Source organism: Cynocephalus volans, chromosome X (genome assembly GCF_027409185.1).
Source record: "Cynocephalus volans isolate mCynVol1 chromosome X, mCynVol1.pri, whole genome shotgun sequence".
Lineage (NCBI taxonomy): Eukaryota > Metazoa > Chordata > Mammalia > Dermoptera > Cynocephalidae > Cynocephalus > Cynocephalus volans.
In genome coordinates this window covers 124,861,980-124,881,075 of record NC_084478.1, presented here as the reverse complement: position 1 = coordinate 124,881,075, position 19,096 = coordinate 124,861,980, and the positions used below count along the sequence as shown (strand labels likewise).

Here is a 19,096-nt window from a genome sequence, read left to right as displayed (position 1 = left end):
TCCTTTCCTATTATCATAAATCAGATGCTTCTTCTATTACTCTGGACTATGCTTTGTAGAGAAAGAGGACCTCTTAGTTTTTTTGTTTTGTTTTTTGTTTGTTTGTTTGTTTGTTTGTTTGTTTGGTGCTTCTCCTTGTGTCAATGCAGTTGAGAGTCTAGTGTGCCATCTGCACAGCGGCTGTGACTGCTCCTATAGAGACTCGCTGCTTTTGTGGCAGCCATGGCAACTGTGGTGGCTATGGTGGGCTACCCATGTGGAAATGGTGTTTTTGGTGTGCTCTTTATCTGGTTGCAGCTGGGTTCAGTTTCCCCTGGCTCCAGGATCCTGGTGGGACCCTGGGGTGTTGGCAGGAGCTTGTCTAGTTGCAGCTGGGTTTGGCTTCCCCTGGCTCCATACCTCAGGATCCCAGCAGGGCCCTGGGGCAGTGGCAGCATATTGATCAGTTGTGCCTGGGTTTGGCTTCCCCCAGCTCCGTGACTCAGGCCCCTTGCTGGGGCCTGGGGCGGTAGTGACAACTTGCCTAGTTGTGGCTGGGTTCAGCTTCCTCCAGCTCCATTCCTCAGGGCCCTGGTGGGGCCCTGGTGGGGCCCTGGGGTGGTGGCAGCAGCTTGTCTAGTTGCATCTGGGTTTGGCTTCCCCCAGCTCCATGACTCATTCTAAGATGTTGTTGAGGAGCAGTTGGTGGGGAGGCGGGGATGGAAAGGGGTAGGAATATAGGCTGAGAAGAGGAGGAAGGAAGGGGGCATAATTGAGGCCCGTGGCACCCCCCTCATTCTGGTAGGGGAGACCAGGGGACTTCCAGCAGTGGCTCGGTCATTACTGGGCTGAATGCAGATGTAAGGAGGGGTGTGGTGAAAGCCCATAGCCCACTGCCACCCTGGATTGGGAGCCTGGGGTGCTTCCTGTGGTGGCTCAGTGATTGTCACTGGGCTGGTTGCAGGTATCAGGGCAGCATGGCTGAGGCCCTTGGCCTCCCATTGCCCTGGCTTGGGAGCCTGGGGCACTTCCTGCAGTGGCTTTATGGTCATTGCTGGGCTAATTGCAGATGCTGGGGGGGCATGGCTGAGGCTCTCAGCCTCCCAGTGCCCTGGCTCTGACTATGGGAGAAACAGTACTGTATATTGGATGCTAGTTACATGGGCACATTGCTGCACTTCTTTTGCTGTGAAGCGAGTTCCTTGATCACAGCAATGCTATGTGGAATACCATGATAGTGGTTAAGGTATTCTATAAGTCCATGGATGGTAGTTTTGGCAGAAGCATTGTGTGCAAGCAAGGCAAATCCACATCTAGAGTATCTATTCCAGTAAGAAAAATACACTGCTTCTCTATGATGAAAACAGCCTAATGTAAGAACTGCCACGGGGTATCAGGCTGATTACCCCAGGAAATGGTGCCATATCTAGGGCTCAGTGTTGGTCTCTGCTGCTGGCACATTGATCACTAAGTGGTTTCCATAGGCAGATCAGCCTTGCTGAGTGGAAGTCCATGTTGCCTAGTCCATGCATAATCTCCATCCCTGCCATCATGGCCACTCTGTTTATGAACCCATTGTGTGGTGACAGGGATGTCTAGGGGAAGAGGCTGACTGGCATACACAGAATGGGTGATCCCATCCACTTTATTATTAAAATCCTCCTCTGCTAAGGTCACCCTTTGGGGAGCATTTACATGGGAAACAAATATCTTCATTTTTTTTTTTTTTTACCCATTCAGAGAGGTCTATCCACATATCTCCTTCCCAAATTTCTTTGTCATCAAATTTCTAATCATGTTCCTTCTCAGTCTCTGACTATCCAGCCAAACCATTAGCCACAGCCCATGAATTCGTATATATTTGTGCATCTAGCCATTTCTTCTTCCAAGCGAAGTGAACAACCAGGTGTGTTGCTTGAAGTTCTCCCCACTGGGAGGATTTCTCTTAATGACTGTTTTTCAGGGATGTCCCAGAAAGGGGCTATATTGTCCACTTTTGGGTGGTCACCTGCATATTGTGCAGAGCCATCTCTAAACCAAGCCATAGTCTTGTCTTCCTCTGTCAATTGATCATAGACTGTAGGTCCAAGCTAAAGGAGAGAAGGCATTGTGCCAGGAAAAGGAACCATGGGCATTTGTGCCACTCCTTCATGTAACTTACTTGTGCCTTCAGATGTTGCTCAGGCCTAATCTCTTATATATCACTTCCAATTAATGATGCAGTGCTACTGTGCATGCCCAACTTTATGGCTTGGTGAAACAGATAACACCTCTTTCATGATGTGCAGCTCAGTTGCATGGTAACTTGGTGGCCCATGGTTAAGCATTCAGTCTCTATTAAGGCCCAGCAGCAGGCCACTTCTGTTTCTCAAAAGGGGAATTATTGTCCACAAAGGATGGCAGGGCTTCACTCTAAAATCCTAAGGCCTATGCTGTGATTCACATATAGGGATCTGCCATTGGTCCCAAACAACATCCCTATCAGCCACTGACACTTCAGGCACCATTGGATGTGCTGGATTATATGGCCCAAGTGGTATAGCAGAGCCTTCTCTTGCTCTAGGCCCTACTCAAAACTAGCAGATTTTCAGGTCCTCTGGTAAATGGGCCAGGGTGACACATGCAAATGAGGAATATATTACCTCCTCACTAGGTGGGCATCATTTTTGGTTCTTGGAACAGCCATATGCAGCAACTTATCCTTCACCTTAGAGCCAATGGTAAATGTTCCAGTCCAAAAACTGGCAGGTTGGAGATTTAAGAAGAGCTCATGTTTCAGTTTGAGTCAGAAGGCCAGAAAAGACAGGTGTCCCAGCTTAAAGTACTCAGGTAGAAGGGATTTTTGTTCTGTTACTTAGCCTTATTATTCTATTAAGTTTTTCAGTTGATTGGATGAGGCCCACCCCCTCTAGGGAGGTTAATTTGCTTTGCTTAGCCTACAGATTTGAATATTAATCTCATCTAGAAACACCTTAACAGGCAGACCAAGAATAATGTGTGAACAAATATCTGGGCATCCTGTGGCCCAATCAGATTGGCACATAAAATTAACCATCACAGGAAGAATCTGTTACCTTGCCTCTTTCAGCTTCTAGTGGCTGTCTGTATTCTTTGGCTTGTGGTCCCTTTCTCTGTCTTCTAAGCACATCACGCAATCCCAGCTTTTATCAATGCATTACCTTCTCTTCTGATTCTGACTCCTCCTGTATTCCTCTGGTGAGGACCATTGTGATGACATCACACCCTCCTTGATAATTCAAGATAATCTCCCCATCTCAAAATCCTTAACTCAATTATATCTGCACAGTCTCTTTTGCCATACAAGGTAACATTCACAGATACTGGTTATTAAGATGTAGACATACTTGGGGTGCCATTATTCAGCCTCGTAGTGTATAGCTATAGCAGTGCTTCAAGGAAAATTTATAGCTCTAAGTTTATATGTTAGAAAATAAGAAAGGCTGAAAGTCAATGATCTAAGCTTCTATCTCAAAATGGCAAGAAATGAGCAAACCAAATCCAAGGAAAATAGAATAGGAGATATAATAAAGGTAACAGGAGAAATGAATAAAATCAACTATGTCAAAAGTTACTTACTTGAAAAGATTAATAAAAATCGGTAAACATATATAAAGGCTAATGAAGAGAAAAAAGAAAAAAAACTGTTCGTAATTCCTATGTCACACATGAAGAAGGTGACATCACTCAGGTTTTACCAGTATTTAAAATAAGATGATCATTTTTAAAAATGCTCCAAGAATTCTGAATGGAGCAATTAAAAAAAAAATACAATTTACCAAAACTAACAAAAAAGTAAATAGAACATTTAAATTACTTGATAACTACAGAAGAAATGTAATATATTACTAAAACTTTCACATACCATACACACACACACTCTCTCTCTCTCTCTTTCTCTCTCACACACACACACACACACACACACACACACACACACACACACACACAAACACACACACACACACTCAGGGACATATTACCTCACCGGCTGATTTTTCTAAACATTTAATGAAAACACAAAACTAACCTTACAAAATCTTTTCCAGAGACTAGAAAAACAGGGAATATTTTCTACCTCTATATAAGAACAGCATATTCTTTATACCAAAACCAGAAAAGAAATTGGAGGAAAATTAGAGACTAATCTCTCATGGCCACAGATGTAAACATCCTAAACAATATTGTAGCAAATCAAATACAGTTACATATAAAAAGTGTATATAATACATAATGAGCAAGTGAGCTTATTCCAAAATTGCCGTTTGGTGTAACATTTTAAAAAACGAGTCAATGCAATTCACTATCTGACAGAAAAAAAAAAGACAAATTGTAGCCTCATTTAGACAAATATAGAAAAAGCACTTGAATAATTCAAACTAGCAATAAAAGAGTATTTATTTAATGTAATAAACAATATCTGTTTAAAAATGTACAGTACTTCCAGTTTCAGCTTGAATATACAAAGAACTTGGAAGTTTTTATGCCCATCCTTATGATAAAAAGAAGCTGGACAAATAGAAAATCAACGACTTTTCTTGGATCCACCTGATATTGCAGAATAAACTGCCCCCTTAATTTTTTTTTTTTTAAGATCTTCTTACCAGTCATCTTTTTAAAAAATTTTTTTAAAAGAATTTTTTTACTTTTCATTTATTTATTTATTTATTTTTTATTTTATTTTTTTTTTAAATTTTATTTTGTCGATATACATTGTGGTTGATTATTGTTGCCCCTCACCAAAACCTCTCTCCCTCCTCCCTCTCCTCCCTCCCCCACAACAATGTCCTTTCTGTTTGCTTGTTGTATCAACTTCAAGTAATTGTAGTTATATCTTCTTCGCCCCCCCCCGGGTTTTTTTTTGTGTGTGTGTGTATGTGTGAATTTATATATTAATTTTTAGCTCCCACCAATAAGTGAGAACATGTGGTATTTCTCTTTCTGTGCCTGACTTGTTTCACTTAATATAATTCTCTCAGGGTCCATCCATGTTGTTGCAAATGGCAGTATTTCATTCGTTTTTATAGCTGAGTAGTATTCCATTGTGTAGATGTACCATATTTTCCGTGTCCACTCATCCGATGATGGACATTTGGGCTGGTTCCAACTCTTGGCTATTGTAAAAAGTGCTGCGATGAACATTGGGGAACAGGTATTCCTTCGACTTGATGATTTTCATTCCTCTGGGTATATACCCAACAGTGGGATAGCTGGGTCGTATGGTAGATCTATCTGCAATTGTTTGAGGAACCTCCATACCATTTTTCATAGAGGCTGCACCATTTTGCAGTCCCACCAACAATGTATGAGAGTTCCTTTTTCTCCGCAACCTTGCCAGCATTTATCGTTCAGAGTCTTTTGGATTTTAGCCATCCTAACAGGGGTTAGATGGTATCTCAGTGTGGTTTTGATTTGCATTTCCCGAATGCTGAGTGATATTGAGCATTTTTTCATATGACTGTTGGCCATTTGTATATCTTCCTTAGAGAAATCCCTACTTAGCTCTTTTGCCCATTTTTTAATTGGGTTGCTTGTTTTCTTCTTGTAAAGTTGTTTGAGTTCCTTATATATTCTGGATATTAATCCTTTGTCAGATGTATATTTTGCAAATATTTTCTCCCACTCTGTTGGTTGTCTTTTAACTCTGTTAATTGTTTCTTTGCTGTGCAGAAGCTTTTTAGTTTGATATAATCCCATTTGTTTATTTTTCCTTTGGTTGCCCATGCTTTTGGGGTCGTATTCATGAAGTCTGTGCCCAGTCCTATTTCCTGAAGTGTTTCTCCTATGTTTTCTTTAAGAAGTTTTATTGTTTCAGGGTGTATATTTAAATCCTTAATCCATTTTGAGTTGATTTTAGTATATGGTGAGAGGTATGGGTCTAGTTTCATTCTCCTGCATATGGATATCCAGTTATCCCAGCACCATTTGCTGAAGAGGCAAATTCCCCAGTGAATAGGCTTGGTGCCTTTGTCAAAGATCAGATGGCAGTAAGTGTGTGGGTTGATTTCTGGATTCTCTATTCTATTCCATTGATCAGTGTGTCTGTTTTTATGCCAGTACCATACTGTTTTGTTTATTACAGCTTTGTAGTATAGCTTAAAGTCAGGTAGTGTTATGCCTCCAGCTTTATTTCTTTTGCTCAGCATTGCTTTGGCTACGCGTGGTCTTTTATTATTCCATACAAATGTCTGGATAGTTCTTTCCATTTCTGAGAAAAATGTCTTTGGAATTTTGATGGGGATTGCATTGAATTTGTATATCACTTTGGGTAGTATGGACATTTTCACTATGTTGATTCTTCCAATCCAAGAGCATGGGATATCTTTCCATCTTCTTGTATCCTCTCTAATTTCTCTCAGCAGTGGTTTGTAGTTCTCATTATAGAGATTTTTCACATCCTTGGTTAACTCAATTCCTAAGTATTTTATTTTTTTGGTGGCTATTGTAAATGGGCAGGCTTTCTTGATTTCTCGTTCTGCATGTTCACTATTGGAGAAAGAAATGCTACTGAATTTTGTGTTGATTTTGTATCCTGCTACTGTACTGGAATCATTTATCAATTCCAAGAGTTTTTTGTGGAGGTTTTAGGCTGTTCGATATATAGGATCATGTCATCTGCAAACAGAGACAGTTTGACTTCCTGCCCCCTTAAATTTGAAGAAACAAGCAGCTCCAGGAAAACACAGGAAAACACAGGACCAGGGTATTTGCTTACCTGGAGCAGAAATAACCAGAGACATAAAAGCCAGTAGAAACACTACACTAGTCAGTTAATTTAGCTGTCTCAGGATGCAAAGTTAATATACGAAAGTAAATTTTAGGATGGTAAGTTAATATACAAAAGTAAATTCTATTTCTATATTTGAGAAACAATAAAAATTGTATAAAATTAAATCAGTGGCAATAATACCAAAAAAATCAAGCTACTAGGGATAAAGTTGTTGAAATATGTATAAGACCTTCACTCTGAAAACTACAAAGTGTCACTTACAAAAATTTTAAAAGGTATGTTCATAGATTGGTGTTTTGTCTGGCTGAACCTGCAGCTGGAGTGGTCTCAAAAGTGATGGCAGGGGAGTTTCCACAAAAGAAGTGCTCTAAACCCTCCTGGGGGGTTGGGATTTCAAAGAAAAAAGCATTAAATTCCAGGGTGATCAGCCCCAAAGCATTTATTAGGAGAACTTAGAGAGTGCTGCAGCAAATCTTCAGATGGGCAGCAAGAGAAAGGGATGTTCTACCTAATGTCCACAGTAAGGGGGTCAGGATATGGAATTTATATGACAGTTTAAGAAATTTGGCCCTGGGCTGGGGGTCGTTTCTTTCAGTGCTTTGGGCAACAATCTGAACACCTTTATCAGTGCCTGAGAATGTTCAAGGGCTCATCTTGGGCTCAAGCCTGCAGGAGAAATGCAGCTGGCTGGGTCACAGAGGGTCAGCACACTCTGTTTCTAGGTCAGGACAAGAGAAGAAGCAGGAGGAACTGAGAGTCTCCACAACCGGAGTTCTCAATATTGTAAACAAGCCAATTATTCCCATATTAATCTGTATATTCATTGCAATTTCATTCAAAGTCTTAGCAGGAACTTTTTTTTGGGCGGGGGGGCAGAAATTAACATGCTGATTCTAGTTTTTATATTAGAATGTCAAGGTCAGAATAGGTAGAGAAATCTTGAAAAAGAACAAAGTGGGATGACTTCCAGTTCCAGATATCAAGACCTATTACAAAGCTGCAGTAATAAAGATAGTGAAGTATGAGTCATAGGTCTTAGCATGGAGAAACTGACCAATGAATGAAAAAAGATGTTTCAGAAACAGTCCTCTTGATTTACGATAAAGATGACATGTAGTACAATGGAGGAAGGGATGGTCTTTTCATCTGGATATTGTTACGGAAAAAAGATCTTGACTCCACCTTCACACAACACATCAAAACCAATTACAGAAGATTCTTGACTTATGATGGCTTGATTTATGATTTTTCAACTTTACAGTGGGGTCATTGGGATGTAACCCCATCTTAAGTCTAGGAGCACCTGCACAGATAGTTTTCAGATATATATGTGAAAGTTTAAACAATGTCTTTCAGGGCAAAATATAGGATGATATCTTTGTTACCATGAGGTAGACAAAGGTTTCTTAAAGAGGTCATGAAAAGTGCTAACTCTAAAGAAAAAGATGAATTGGACTATATTAAAATAAAGCACTTTTCTTCATGAAGAGTCACCATTAAGAAAGTGAAAATCCAACCCTCTACTGGCCATCTTGTGTTTCCATTTCTCTACCTTTACCTTTTATACAAGGGTACTGCAAAAAAATTTGGAGAAAGATTCATATTATCACTTAACTCTATTTTTCCACAAACTTTTTGCAGTACCCTCATATAAACCTATATGATGTGGAAAAATCCTGAGTTCATGCATTTCTCATACAAGAAAATATGTGAAATATTGTATAGGGCTTTCTCTCAGTGTTGGCTTAGTTTTTTTCATGTACTATTATGTTATGAACATTTTATAATAAATATATATTACTGTTATATTAGAAAATATCAATACATTTTGCAAAAAATTTAAAAATAGGGAATATTTACTCTGTTCAAAAAGTTCATATTTAGCCTCCCCACAGTAACACTGCTTCTCTTCCTCAGCACCATGATGGGGGCTTCCCCTCAGCCTTCACTGCCGCCCCTGACAGAGCCCCGTCCCACTCGCAGCCCTCGGCTGCCATGCAGTTTATGTTGCTTTTTAGTCGTCAAAGAAAGCTTTGACTGAAGAAATGGTATGTCCTACTATCAGACAAAGAGAAGAAAAAGACCATAAGAGAACTTGTTGAAACCGTTTTAGCACAGAAACCTAAAATGTTCAGGCTTCCTTGAGTGGCGAGATCTGAAGATTTTTTTACAAAAGATAAGCTGGTCTGTATTTTTGCTGTGCTATTGAAGGTCAGGACAATGAGCTAATCACCCTGGAAATAATTTATCCTTTCGTGGAATTACTTGACAATTATTTTGGTAGTATGTGTGAACTTGATATCATCTTTAATTTTGAGAAGGTGTATTTTATTTTGGATGAGTTTCTTTTAGGAGGGGAATTTCAGGAAACATCCAGGAAAAGTGTCCTTAAACCAATTGAGCAGGCCAATCTACTGCTGAAATACATAGTGTTTTTGAAGAAATTGGACTGACATAAATGTCCTCCCTTGTTGATAACTTCTTGTGGCATTTCACATATTGTAGATGGTCACTGCTTCCATGTCCCTGTTAGCTAATGGTGTAAGGTGATGTCTTGTCAGTATTACTATTTTGCTAAGCTGCTTAACACAGGCCTATACAATTTTTTTTTTAAAAAAAGGGAACTTTGGTTAATCAAATGATAAATTAAGGGACTTAAATATGAATTAGGATGATACAGAAAAAGAAAGATACTTTTCTCGATATTTTGAAGTTTATAAATCAGTTTCTCATAATCTGATTATGTGTATATATGAAAATGACACATTTATATAGATGTAAAATCAAATAATCAGGCAATATACATTTATTAATTACTGTATTTGACAAAGGAAACAAATTATAATGTGAAACCTGGTTTTATGAAACCAAACTCTAGTGCAGCATTTCAGTATATATAGGAAGAATAAAGGGAATTGACATGTCATATATCAAATGAATGAAAATTTAACTTTGTTAAAACTTAAAAACAAAAACACATTTTTACCAAAGACCGTATTGGAAACTACATATCTTAAAGCAAAGGGAATATAGATTATTTTAAATAACTAAATTGGAATAATGCTGTTTTACACTAAAATGTATTTCTTAGGCATTCGAACCTGGGATTGTTTCATGATGGTGAGCACATAATTTTTAAGGCCAAGGCACGTTTGATTCCTGAGATGAATTTTTTGTGGTTATAATCATTTAGTTACTTAGTTGGTTTCCTTTGATGCCCCCAAATAAAGTGGGAATGTTAATTTACCAGGAATTCTTCATAGCAGTATCTTACAGAATATGTTTTGCTCTCTTCACACAGTGTTGTGTGTAAGTCACTGTTTAAAGCACTAATGTTCCTTCTGGGTGCTTGTTAAAGCCAAATTTATTTTGCTTCCCCCCTCTTAGAAGTGCTACAAACTTTACAACGACTTCCTTTCCTTCCATGGCACTACTTAGTTATCAGAATTCTTATATAAATTTCAAAAAGACAACTTTCATATGAAAAAGTGAGCTAAGTGAGAGAAAATGGCATTAGTTGGCCCAATATTTTTTAAAGCTACATAATTGTTCTGCATCACTTTTGTATATGATGTCTTCAGGAGACTTACCTCACCTGTAACGACATACACAGACTAATGGCGAAGGGATAGAAAAAGATATACCAAGGAAATGGATACCAAAAACAGGCAGCAGTAGCTATTCTCATATTGGATAAAATAGACTTTAAATCAAAAATCATAAAAAGAGACAAGGAAGGCCACTATGTAATGATAAAGGGATCTATCCAGCAAGAAGACATATCAATCATAAATATATATGCACCTAACACTGGAGCATCCAGATATGTAAAGCAAACAATATTAGGCCTCAAGAAAGAGATAGACCCCAAAACGATAAGAGTAGGGGACCTAAAAACACCTCTCTCAGCACTAGACAGATCATCTCGGCAACAAATCAACAGAGAAACACAGAATTTAAACTATACTTTACCAATTGGACCTGATAGATATCTACAGAATATTTCATCCAACAACTACAGAATATACTTTCTTCTTATCAGCACATGGAACATTCTCCAGGGTAGACCACATGTTAGGGGACAAATTAAGTCTCAACAACTTTAAAAAAATCGAAAATATTTCAAGTATCTTTTCAGACCACAGAGATTAAAACTTGAATTAAATAACAAGCAAAACTTTGGAAACTATACAAACACACGGAAATTAAATGACGTGCTCCTAAATGACCTATGAGTCCAAGAGGAAATCAAACAGGAAATCAAATAATTTCTTGAACCTAATGAAAATAAAGACATATTATATGAAAACCTATGGGATACTGCAAAAGCAATGCAAAGTGGAAGGTTATTACAATACTTACATCAAAGGAATAGAAAGATTTCAAATAAATAACCTAACACTTCACCACAAAGTACTAGAAAAACAAGAATGATCCAATCCCAAAATTAGCAGACAGAAAGAATGAAGGTCAGAGCAAACCTAAATGAAATAGAGTCCCAAAAAGTGATACAAAAGATCAAAGAAACAAAAAAATCGTTTTTTGAGAAGATAAACAAAATAGACAAACCATTAGCACAGCTAACTAAAAAAAAGAAGAGAGAAGACCAAAATAACAAAAATCAGAAATGAAAAAAGAGATATTACAACCAATAACACAGAGATACAAAGAATCATTGAAGTGTATTATAAACAACTATGTGCCAACAAATTTGAAAACTTGGAGGAAATGGATAAATTTTTGGACACACACAAACTACCAAGTCTGAGCCAAGAAGACATAGAAAATCTGAACAGACCAAGAGCATGCACCTCTGTTCATATACGTACATATATTAGGAGACCAGAATATACCACCTTGAAATACACCCATTTAGCGTAAGGATTATTTTGAGCTGCAGGATTTAGCATAAGTATTATTTTGAGAAACTGCAGTCACAGAAGCTGTGAAAGCAAGAGTAGAAGTTACCCTCCCGCAACAGAAATTTATGCCTTTAAAGGAAACCACCACTTGTAAGGGTAACTCTATGTTTCATCTTTTGAGAAACTGGCAAACTGCCCTTAGTGAATGTTTCATTTTAGTTCTTGTACTTTTCAACTTCAGAATTTCTGGTTGGTTCATACTTAAAATTTCTCTCTCTATTGATATTCTTTTTTTTAGTGAGATATTGTTGTCATAGTTTTAAAATTAGACATAGTTTAATAATAGCAACTTTGAAGACTTTTTCTGCTGAGTCTAACATCTGGGCCTGTCAAAATCAAATTCTATTGTCTATTTTTTTCCTAAATATGAGTCACATGATCCTGTCTCTTTGCATGTCTTATATACATGCATATTTAATGGATAACTGGACATTTTAGATAATATATTGTAGCAACACTGGATTTTGATTGCCTCCAAGAGCTTTTTCTTTTTTTTCTTTGTCTTTTTTTTAATGGCTTGTCCAAGCTAATTCTGTGAAATGTATTTCCACCACAGTGCGCAGCCTCTGACAACACAGCTCTATTTCCACTTGTCTTTATTTTTATGACTGGCTTCCTAGAAGTCATCCCTAGGGTCAGCATAGCTTAGTGTTCTGCCAGTGATCTGTCACAGCTGGTGCTTAAGTATCTTAAGCCAGTAAAATGTCTACCTTTTGCGGAGAGTTCTGTGTGTTACTTGGGGAATGCTTTCAGGTTTGTCACACGCTGAGTTAGGGAGCTGTCAGGTGCCCACTGTGGCCTCTCCTGAGCTGGTGTAGCCTAGCACATGAGCAAAATCTTCCAGATCCCCAGGGATGTGTAATCTTAACAGAGTCCTTTTTGGTTGTCTCTTTTTCTGGTTCTCTCTGTTAAAATTCTCTCTGCTCCACCATTTCTTTTTTTTTTTTTTAAATCAAAACATAATTGATTATACATATTTGTGGGTTACAGAGTTGAATATCAATACCTGTGTATGATATGTGATGATCAAATCAAGATAATTAGTATATTCATCTACCATTTCTTTTGTTGCTACTGGTTTCATTGAATTATAGCCTTCCCTCAGCTGCTGGCCACTAACAATGGCAAGATTTATGTGTAAACCCAGTGACCTGAACTGGTAAGTAATATGTAAATAACATGCCTTTTTCCCCATTCTTCTTTAATCACTTAAGAGAAATGGTGTACATTTGGGGGCAGAAGAGCTATTGGTTAACTTATAGCAGAGAAATGAGGCAAGAGTTTCTCAAATTGAACCCACAACTGTTTTATACAATAAAATGAAGAGCTCGGTGTCTTTACCTTGAGGAAATATCTTTTTGAGACAGTTTCTGGCCTGTAGAATCATTTGGAAGACTAGGAGAAACTGAGAAAGAGTATAGATGTATGAATGTGTACTTTTTAACCACTTTTAGTAGAGGTATCTTGAAGGCAGTTGGCTCTCACTCCAATTGTTAAGGCTACCATATTTGTGAAATTCCACTTCTGAATTAGGACATCATATAACCAGAAGTGAGCTTGGTGGTTTAGTCTATTCCAAAACCTCTACAGGCTAAAGCACAGCAATGGTAGTATAAAAAAGTCAAAGTTTTCTGGAGAAACCAATAGAATTGCTAAAGTCCTCAGTTTTCACCTAGATAAGAGATCCAGGCTGTCATGAAGCTCCAGTGGTTTGCCATGAAGCAATATGGGCTGTGGTTTCCTAAGAGGTTGCCAATGTCACTGGAGTGGTATCTTTAGATTCAGTACCTGCTTGAAAATATTGTTCATAGAGCATCCACTCAAAATAATATAGACACTCTTTTGAAGTGTCTGTTTCAATGGTTACTAGTAGATAGAGTTGTACTATCATTGCCACAAGTCAGTTTTAAAACACTTCCATCACTCCTGTTTGCTGTCAATCCCCACTCCCACTACCAGCCTCAGACATGTAAATTATAACTCAATAAACTTTAAAAAAATAAATAATTCAAATAAAATATTATTGATTGTATTTATTGTTAAAAAATGACATATTGCAAAACTAAAAAATAAATAAATAAATAAACGCAATGCTACATATTTGAGGAAAGGAGTGACCATCACTGGGCAGGTGCTTACTGCTGGGGACTGGAGACAACTGAAAGAGCAGCAAATCCACACCTTAAGGGTTTACTGAGAACCCCTAGCCCTGTAAAGTTCTCCTTAAAACCATACAGTGAGAGATCAAAATATATTAGAGACCAGAAGTAGCTTTCATGGGTTATTGGCAGCGTCTCTTTTTTTTTGAGCCTCCGTGTTGACTGCTTCTGTTAGATTCTCTTACATGGAAAGAATACTTCAGTAGGAGGGCTTATGCTTGGTTTTTGCATAAAAATCATGTAGTTAATTTATGAATTAAGCATTTAAATAAGGTAATAAGATCTTAGTTTTTTCAGCTAGGAAAATTAAACTAATCTTAAGATAAATTTGCTGTTGAAATAGTAATAGTATTTTTTTTTTTGATGTTAGAGCATCATTGGCACATAATCTTCATTGTCACAGTTATTTTGTTGTGTTTCAAGCACCCCTTTCATATTAAGTGTAAATAAGTCACTAGTGAAAGAGGTGCCTTTGGTGGTAATTATAGCTGCTTCGTCACTATGAATCTCATGTTAGTAGCTGTTTATTCAGTCCTTCTTTCCTACCTCTTAAGGGAAGGGCCCTCTCACGATAGGGTTTCCCAGCAGACTAGCCATGGTCACTCATTATTTCACTGGCAGGAGTGAATAGATTTTAAAAGTCTTATTCCTTTTTTCCACTCTCATCTACTTTCTTACCCCATTTTGAAGTAGTAATACTTGGAAAGATACACTTTGAGATGGGTTATGTTTTCTGCTCCAGGAAAGCCAGTTTTGTGTATGGGACCCTAAAAAGGAGTCACTTGCCAGATTGGGAACAGCACAGGTTTAGAAACCTGACAATATCACCACTGCTGTTTTCTAGCAGTGTGACTTTCATGAAGACCCTTTATTTCTCTGATCCTCAGTTTTAAGAGAGTAAGTAAAGTGGAGATTTTAAATATACCAATCTATCTACCCAAAACAAAGCATGTTTGAGTCTGGCACACTGTCAGTGTTCAATAAGTGATAATTATCACAAAATTAGTAATAAAAAAGATACTGTGTTCTGGGACAAAGAACCAGGGAGCAGGCCAAGTGAAGCTGGTTTGGGTGCATGGTTTTAAGACAGAGAGGTAAAAAAGGATCATAGTTTCCTTCTGTGTCTTCTAGTCCAACTTCTCAGGATTGTCACAAAAAGAAATTTTTCCAGAATAAAGAGGAAATAATTAGTACTGGGGCTCAGGCTTAGGTGTAAGGTTAGAAGTAAGTTTAGAGTTCTCCCTAAGGGAGGGTTAAAAGGAGGGGAAGTGTTGGAGTTAATGATAAAGATACGATTAGAGATTGGAGTAACAGAGTTTTCAGAGGCAGAATCATAGAGGTAGCATCAGAATTTAGAGAAAATAGTTAGGGTTAGAATTACAAAGTCAAAAGTAAAGGTAGGATTACATATAATGATAGTTTTGCTACATTCTTTTTAAAAAGTATTAGTCTCTTTGTAGATTTCCTCCTTCTTATCCTGGATAATTCTGCTCAATTCATTGTGTTATCTAACTGTGTCTTCTTGTATCTCATTGAGTTTCATTAAGATTTTTACTCAGAAATTCCTTTAAGTCATTTCAAGGGTTTACTTCTCCATGGGATCTGGTAATTGAGAGTTATTGTACACCTTTCATGGACTCATATTTTCTTGTTTTTTCGTATTTTTAGCATCTCTACTTTGATGTCTGGTCATCTGGTAGAGCAGTTGCTTCTTCTATTACTCTCCTTCTCTGGACTCCGCTGCTTACCCTTATGTAGATGCAGTAGAGTGGTTAGCAGTCCACCTGTACAGTGGCTGTGGCTACTGTGGCTGCTGCTGTGGTAGCAGGCCACTCTTGCAGTGGTGGTGGTTATGGCGGTGGCTTTGGTGAGCCACCTGCATCGTAGTGGTGGTTCCAGTGGTTGCAGGTTGCTTGCACGATGATGGTGGCTGCCTGTGGTGGCAGCGACTGCAACAGTGGTGGTTGCAGCAGCTACTCACTTGGCTGCAGTGCCCACTGTGTCAGCCCATGCAGCTACAGTGTCTGTAGCAGTAACTGGGCTAACTCATGGCATTAGTAGCAGTGGCGGTGGTGGTCACAACTGCCTCCCTGGTGTCTGTGGTGTCCTTGGCAGCAACAGGGCTACCTCATGGGGGGGAGGCAGCAGTTCTGGCAGCTGAAACTGCCTCCCTCCTGTGTCTGGTGTGCACAGAGGCCGTGGGGTTATCTCATGGGGGTGGCAGCCATGCTGGCAGCTGCAACTGCCTCCTTTACATCTGAGGCATCCTTGCCAGCAGCTAGGTTAACTCATAGTAGCTGCAATGGCGGTGGTGGTTGCAGTGGTCTCTCTTGCGTCTGTGGAGTCTGCTGTTGCAGTGACTGCTGCTCTGTGGGGAGTTGTTCTGAGATGGGTGAAGGTTCGGGGACTGGACAATGGCTTTGGCAACTGCAGCAGTGGTGGCAGTGGGTCCATTTTGATCTTCTTTTGTGGGAGGAACAAGCCCTGGGCACCTCTAGGCTGCCAACTTCCTCAGCCTTTTTGATAGTTTTAAAGATAAAGTTAAGGATAGAAATAGTAATTACAGTCAAGAGTTTAGATCCCCATACTGGCCAGTCAATAATAATAATAATAATAATAATAATAATAATAATAATAAATAATAACAATAATAATAATGTTACAGGTAAAGCAGCATAAGGATGTGAAGAGATTCAGGATTAAATTGAAATTTAAAGGTAGGGTTAGCTTTAATGAAAAACTAGATTCACTAAGCTCCGTTCCCTCTGCTATGTGGAAGCACATGTAAAGTTGGAGTTTCTATCAGCATTTTTTTTTCTGGAGTAGTTATAATGAGGAGAGGTTTCCCTGCAATCCACAATGGACATGGATTGTGATCAAGAAATGAGCATTTTGTTGTTGTTGTTAACCCACTGAGACTTTGGGATTGATTTTTACTGCAGTTTTAGCCTAAGCTATTCAGGTGGGTTCATAAATCTAAAGATCCTAGTAAGCTGCTAGATTGTGACCACATTTAATAAGAAGAGAAACCACAGACAAAAAATATATTTCCTTTCACCTCCATTTGCCTTGATTTTGGCTGAAGTGGCAACCAACCAAGTTGTTTCCTGTTATATAGGTGGTAATTACATAACAAGAAATATGTATCTGTTTTCTGCCCCCAGTTCCTGACACAGTGCTCCTAAAACCCCTGCAATTTCCTGAGAGATGAGGGTGATAGAAGTGTCAAACACAAAGCTCTGAAGTCCCTTGGAATTTCCTGGATAATAGGAGCATCTTTTGTTTTAATGAGGTGAATCTTGGTGGGCTCCTAGATGGCTTCAGGTTGGGGGGTGGTCACCAAAAAGAACAAGTCATGATAAGAATCTTGGAACTTTCAGCTCCACCCCCTATTCTTCAGAGAGAGAAGAAAGGCTAGAAATTAGATTAATAATTGATCATGCCTGTATGATGAAGCCTCCACAGAAATCCTTAAATTATGGAATTTGGAGAGTGTCCGGGTTGGTGAACTCATCCACATATCAGGAGGTTGGTGCACCCTAATTCCATGGAGACAGAAACTCCTACACTTGAGACCCTTCCAGGCCTTGCCCTATGTACCTCTTCATCTGGCTGTTCATTTGTATGCTTTATAATAAACTGCTAAACATAAATAAAGTGTTTCCCTAAGTTCCGTGAGCTATTATAGCAAATTATTGAACCTGAAGAAGTGGTTGTGGAAACCCCCAATTTGTAAATATTGGGCACTCAGTATTTGCAGCTACCATGTGAAGTGAGGGGCAGAATTGTGGGACTGAGTCATTAACCTGTGGGGTCTATGCTAACTCTGGGTAGTGTTAGAGTTGAATTAAATTGTCGGAAGCCCATTTGGTGTCTACAGAGAACTGGAGAAATGATTGGTGTGGAAACCCCATACATTTGATGTCAGAAGTGAAGTGTTGTAAAAACAAATCATAGTAGTGGTGAATCTTTTATACCTAATAAACACAGTTGTCTCTCAGTATCCATGGGGGATTGGTTCCAGGACGCTTCCTGCCCTCCATAGATACCAAAATCCAGGGATCTCAAGTCCCTGATATAAAATGCCACAGTATTTGCATGTAACCTACACACATCCTCCTGTATATTTTAAATCATCTCTAGACTACTTATAATATCTTATACAATGTAAATTCTATGTAAATAGTTGTTATACTGTATTGTTTAGGGAATAATGACAAGAAAAAAGTCTGCACATGTTCAAAACAGATGCAATTTTTTTTTAGCATTTCCTACCCATAGTTAAATTCATGGATGCAGAACACACAGATACAGAGGTACAACTGTATACTGTTTGTTATGGATGCTGTGCTTTCTTGCCAAGATCTTGCCTTCAGGACTGAAAGGTTTATTCTCCAGGTGCTGGGATGCTCATGGGATGATAACTCTCAGCTGTAAATTCTCTTTTGGAGTTGCTTCTGTTGAAGAGAGTGTCCTGGCATAAGGTCACATATCTCTCCTGGGGGAAGTAGAGGGGCAGAGGCCTGGATCCCTCACTGCAACTTCAAACAAGTCTGAAGGGCTATCCTAGATTCAGAGCTCTTGGTGGGGGCCAGCTAAAGGTGATACTGTTTTTGTTGTTCACACCTATTAATTGTTGTCTGTCTGGTATTATATTCTTTGAGTACACGTATAATTAGTCAGGAAAAGTGGTATTTCCTGGTGTGTTTTTTTTGTAAACTTATTTTCCAGTATTCCATTTAACTTTCAAAGAAAATGAGGTGAAGTGGTATATTTTCCCCTCTAAACGTGCAGAGGGAATAAGTCCTTATTGTAACTATATCACAGTCCAACTTCTCCCTCTGCCAAGCCCTACTTTCTTCCTTTCCCCCCATGCATATGAATCCCAAGGCCATTTCCCAATAAACATCTTGCACACTTATTTTCATTTCAGAATTTACATCCCAGGGAACCTAAACTATGTCTTAGAGCTATTTATGTTTTAAGTGCTATAAGTCACATACTATTGGAGAACAACCATGATGCCATCTACTCCTATTGGTACATTAAAATTCCTCTTTCTAATATACTCAGCTCTCTAGGTGATATGCTAGCATATGTGCAGTGAGAATATGCAAAGAGAAATTGGCCTCAACCTTCAAAATTGCTCCAGCCCAAGAAGGAGCTGGAAATTGTGTGGATAAGAGAAACCTATTGCTACTTGATGACAAGAAGCATCATTTTTTCTCTTCTCAGATCGTAAAGACCTTCCAATGTACGGACTGAGGCACTTCACTATTCTCTTGCCC

The 19,096-nt window shown here is 38.7% G+C and overlaps 1 protein-coding gene and 1 pseudogene across 1 annotated transcript in view; both read left to right on the top strand.

The window, feature by feature from the left end:
• IL13RA2 (interleukin 13 receptor subunit alpha 2) overlaps window positions 1–2,521 on the top strand; it is an 82,331-nt gene extending 79,810 nt beyond the window's left edge. Inside the window, exon 9 of the mRNA XM_063084866.1 lies at window positions 2,429–2,521. Within this exon, the coding sequence (XP_062940936.1) occupies window positions 2,429–2,521 (93 nt within the window). The remainder of the gene's footprint in view (window positions 1–2,428) is intronic.
• A 6,201-nt stretch (window positions 2,522–8,722) lies between these two features.
• On the top strand, window positions 8,723–9,180 carry LOC134368322 (AP-1 complex subunit sigma-2-like; annotated as a pseudogene).
• Window positions 9,181–19,096: the final 9,916 nt, after the last annotated feature.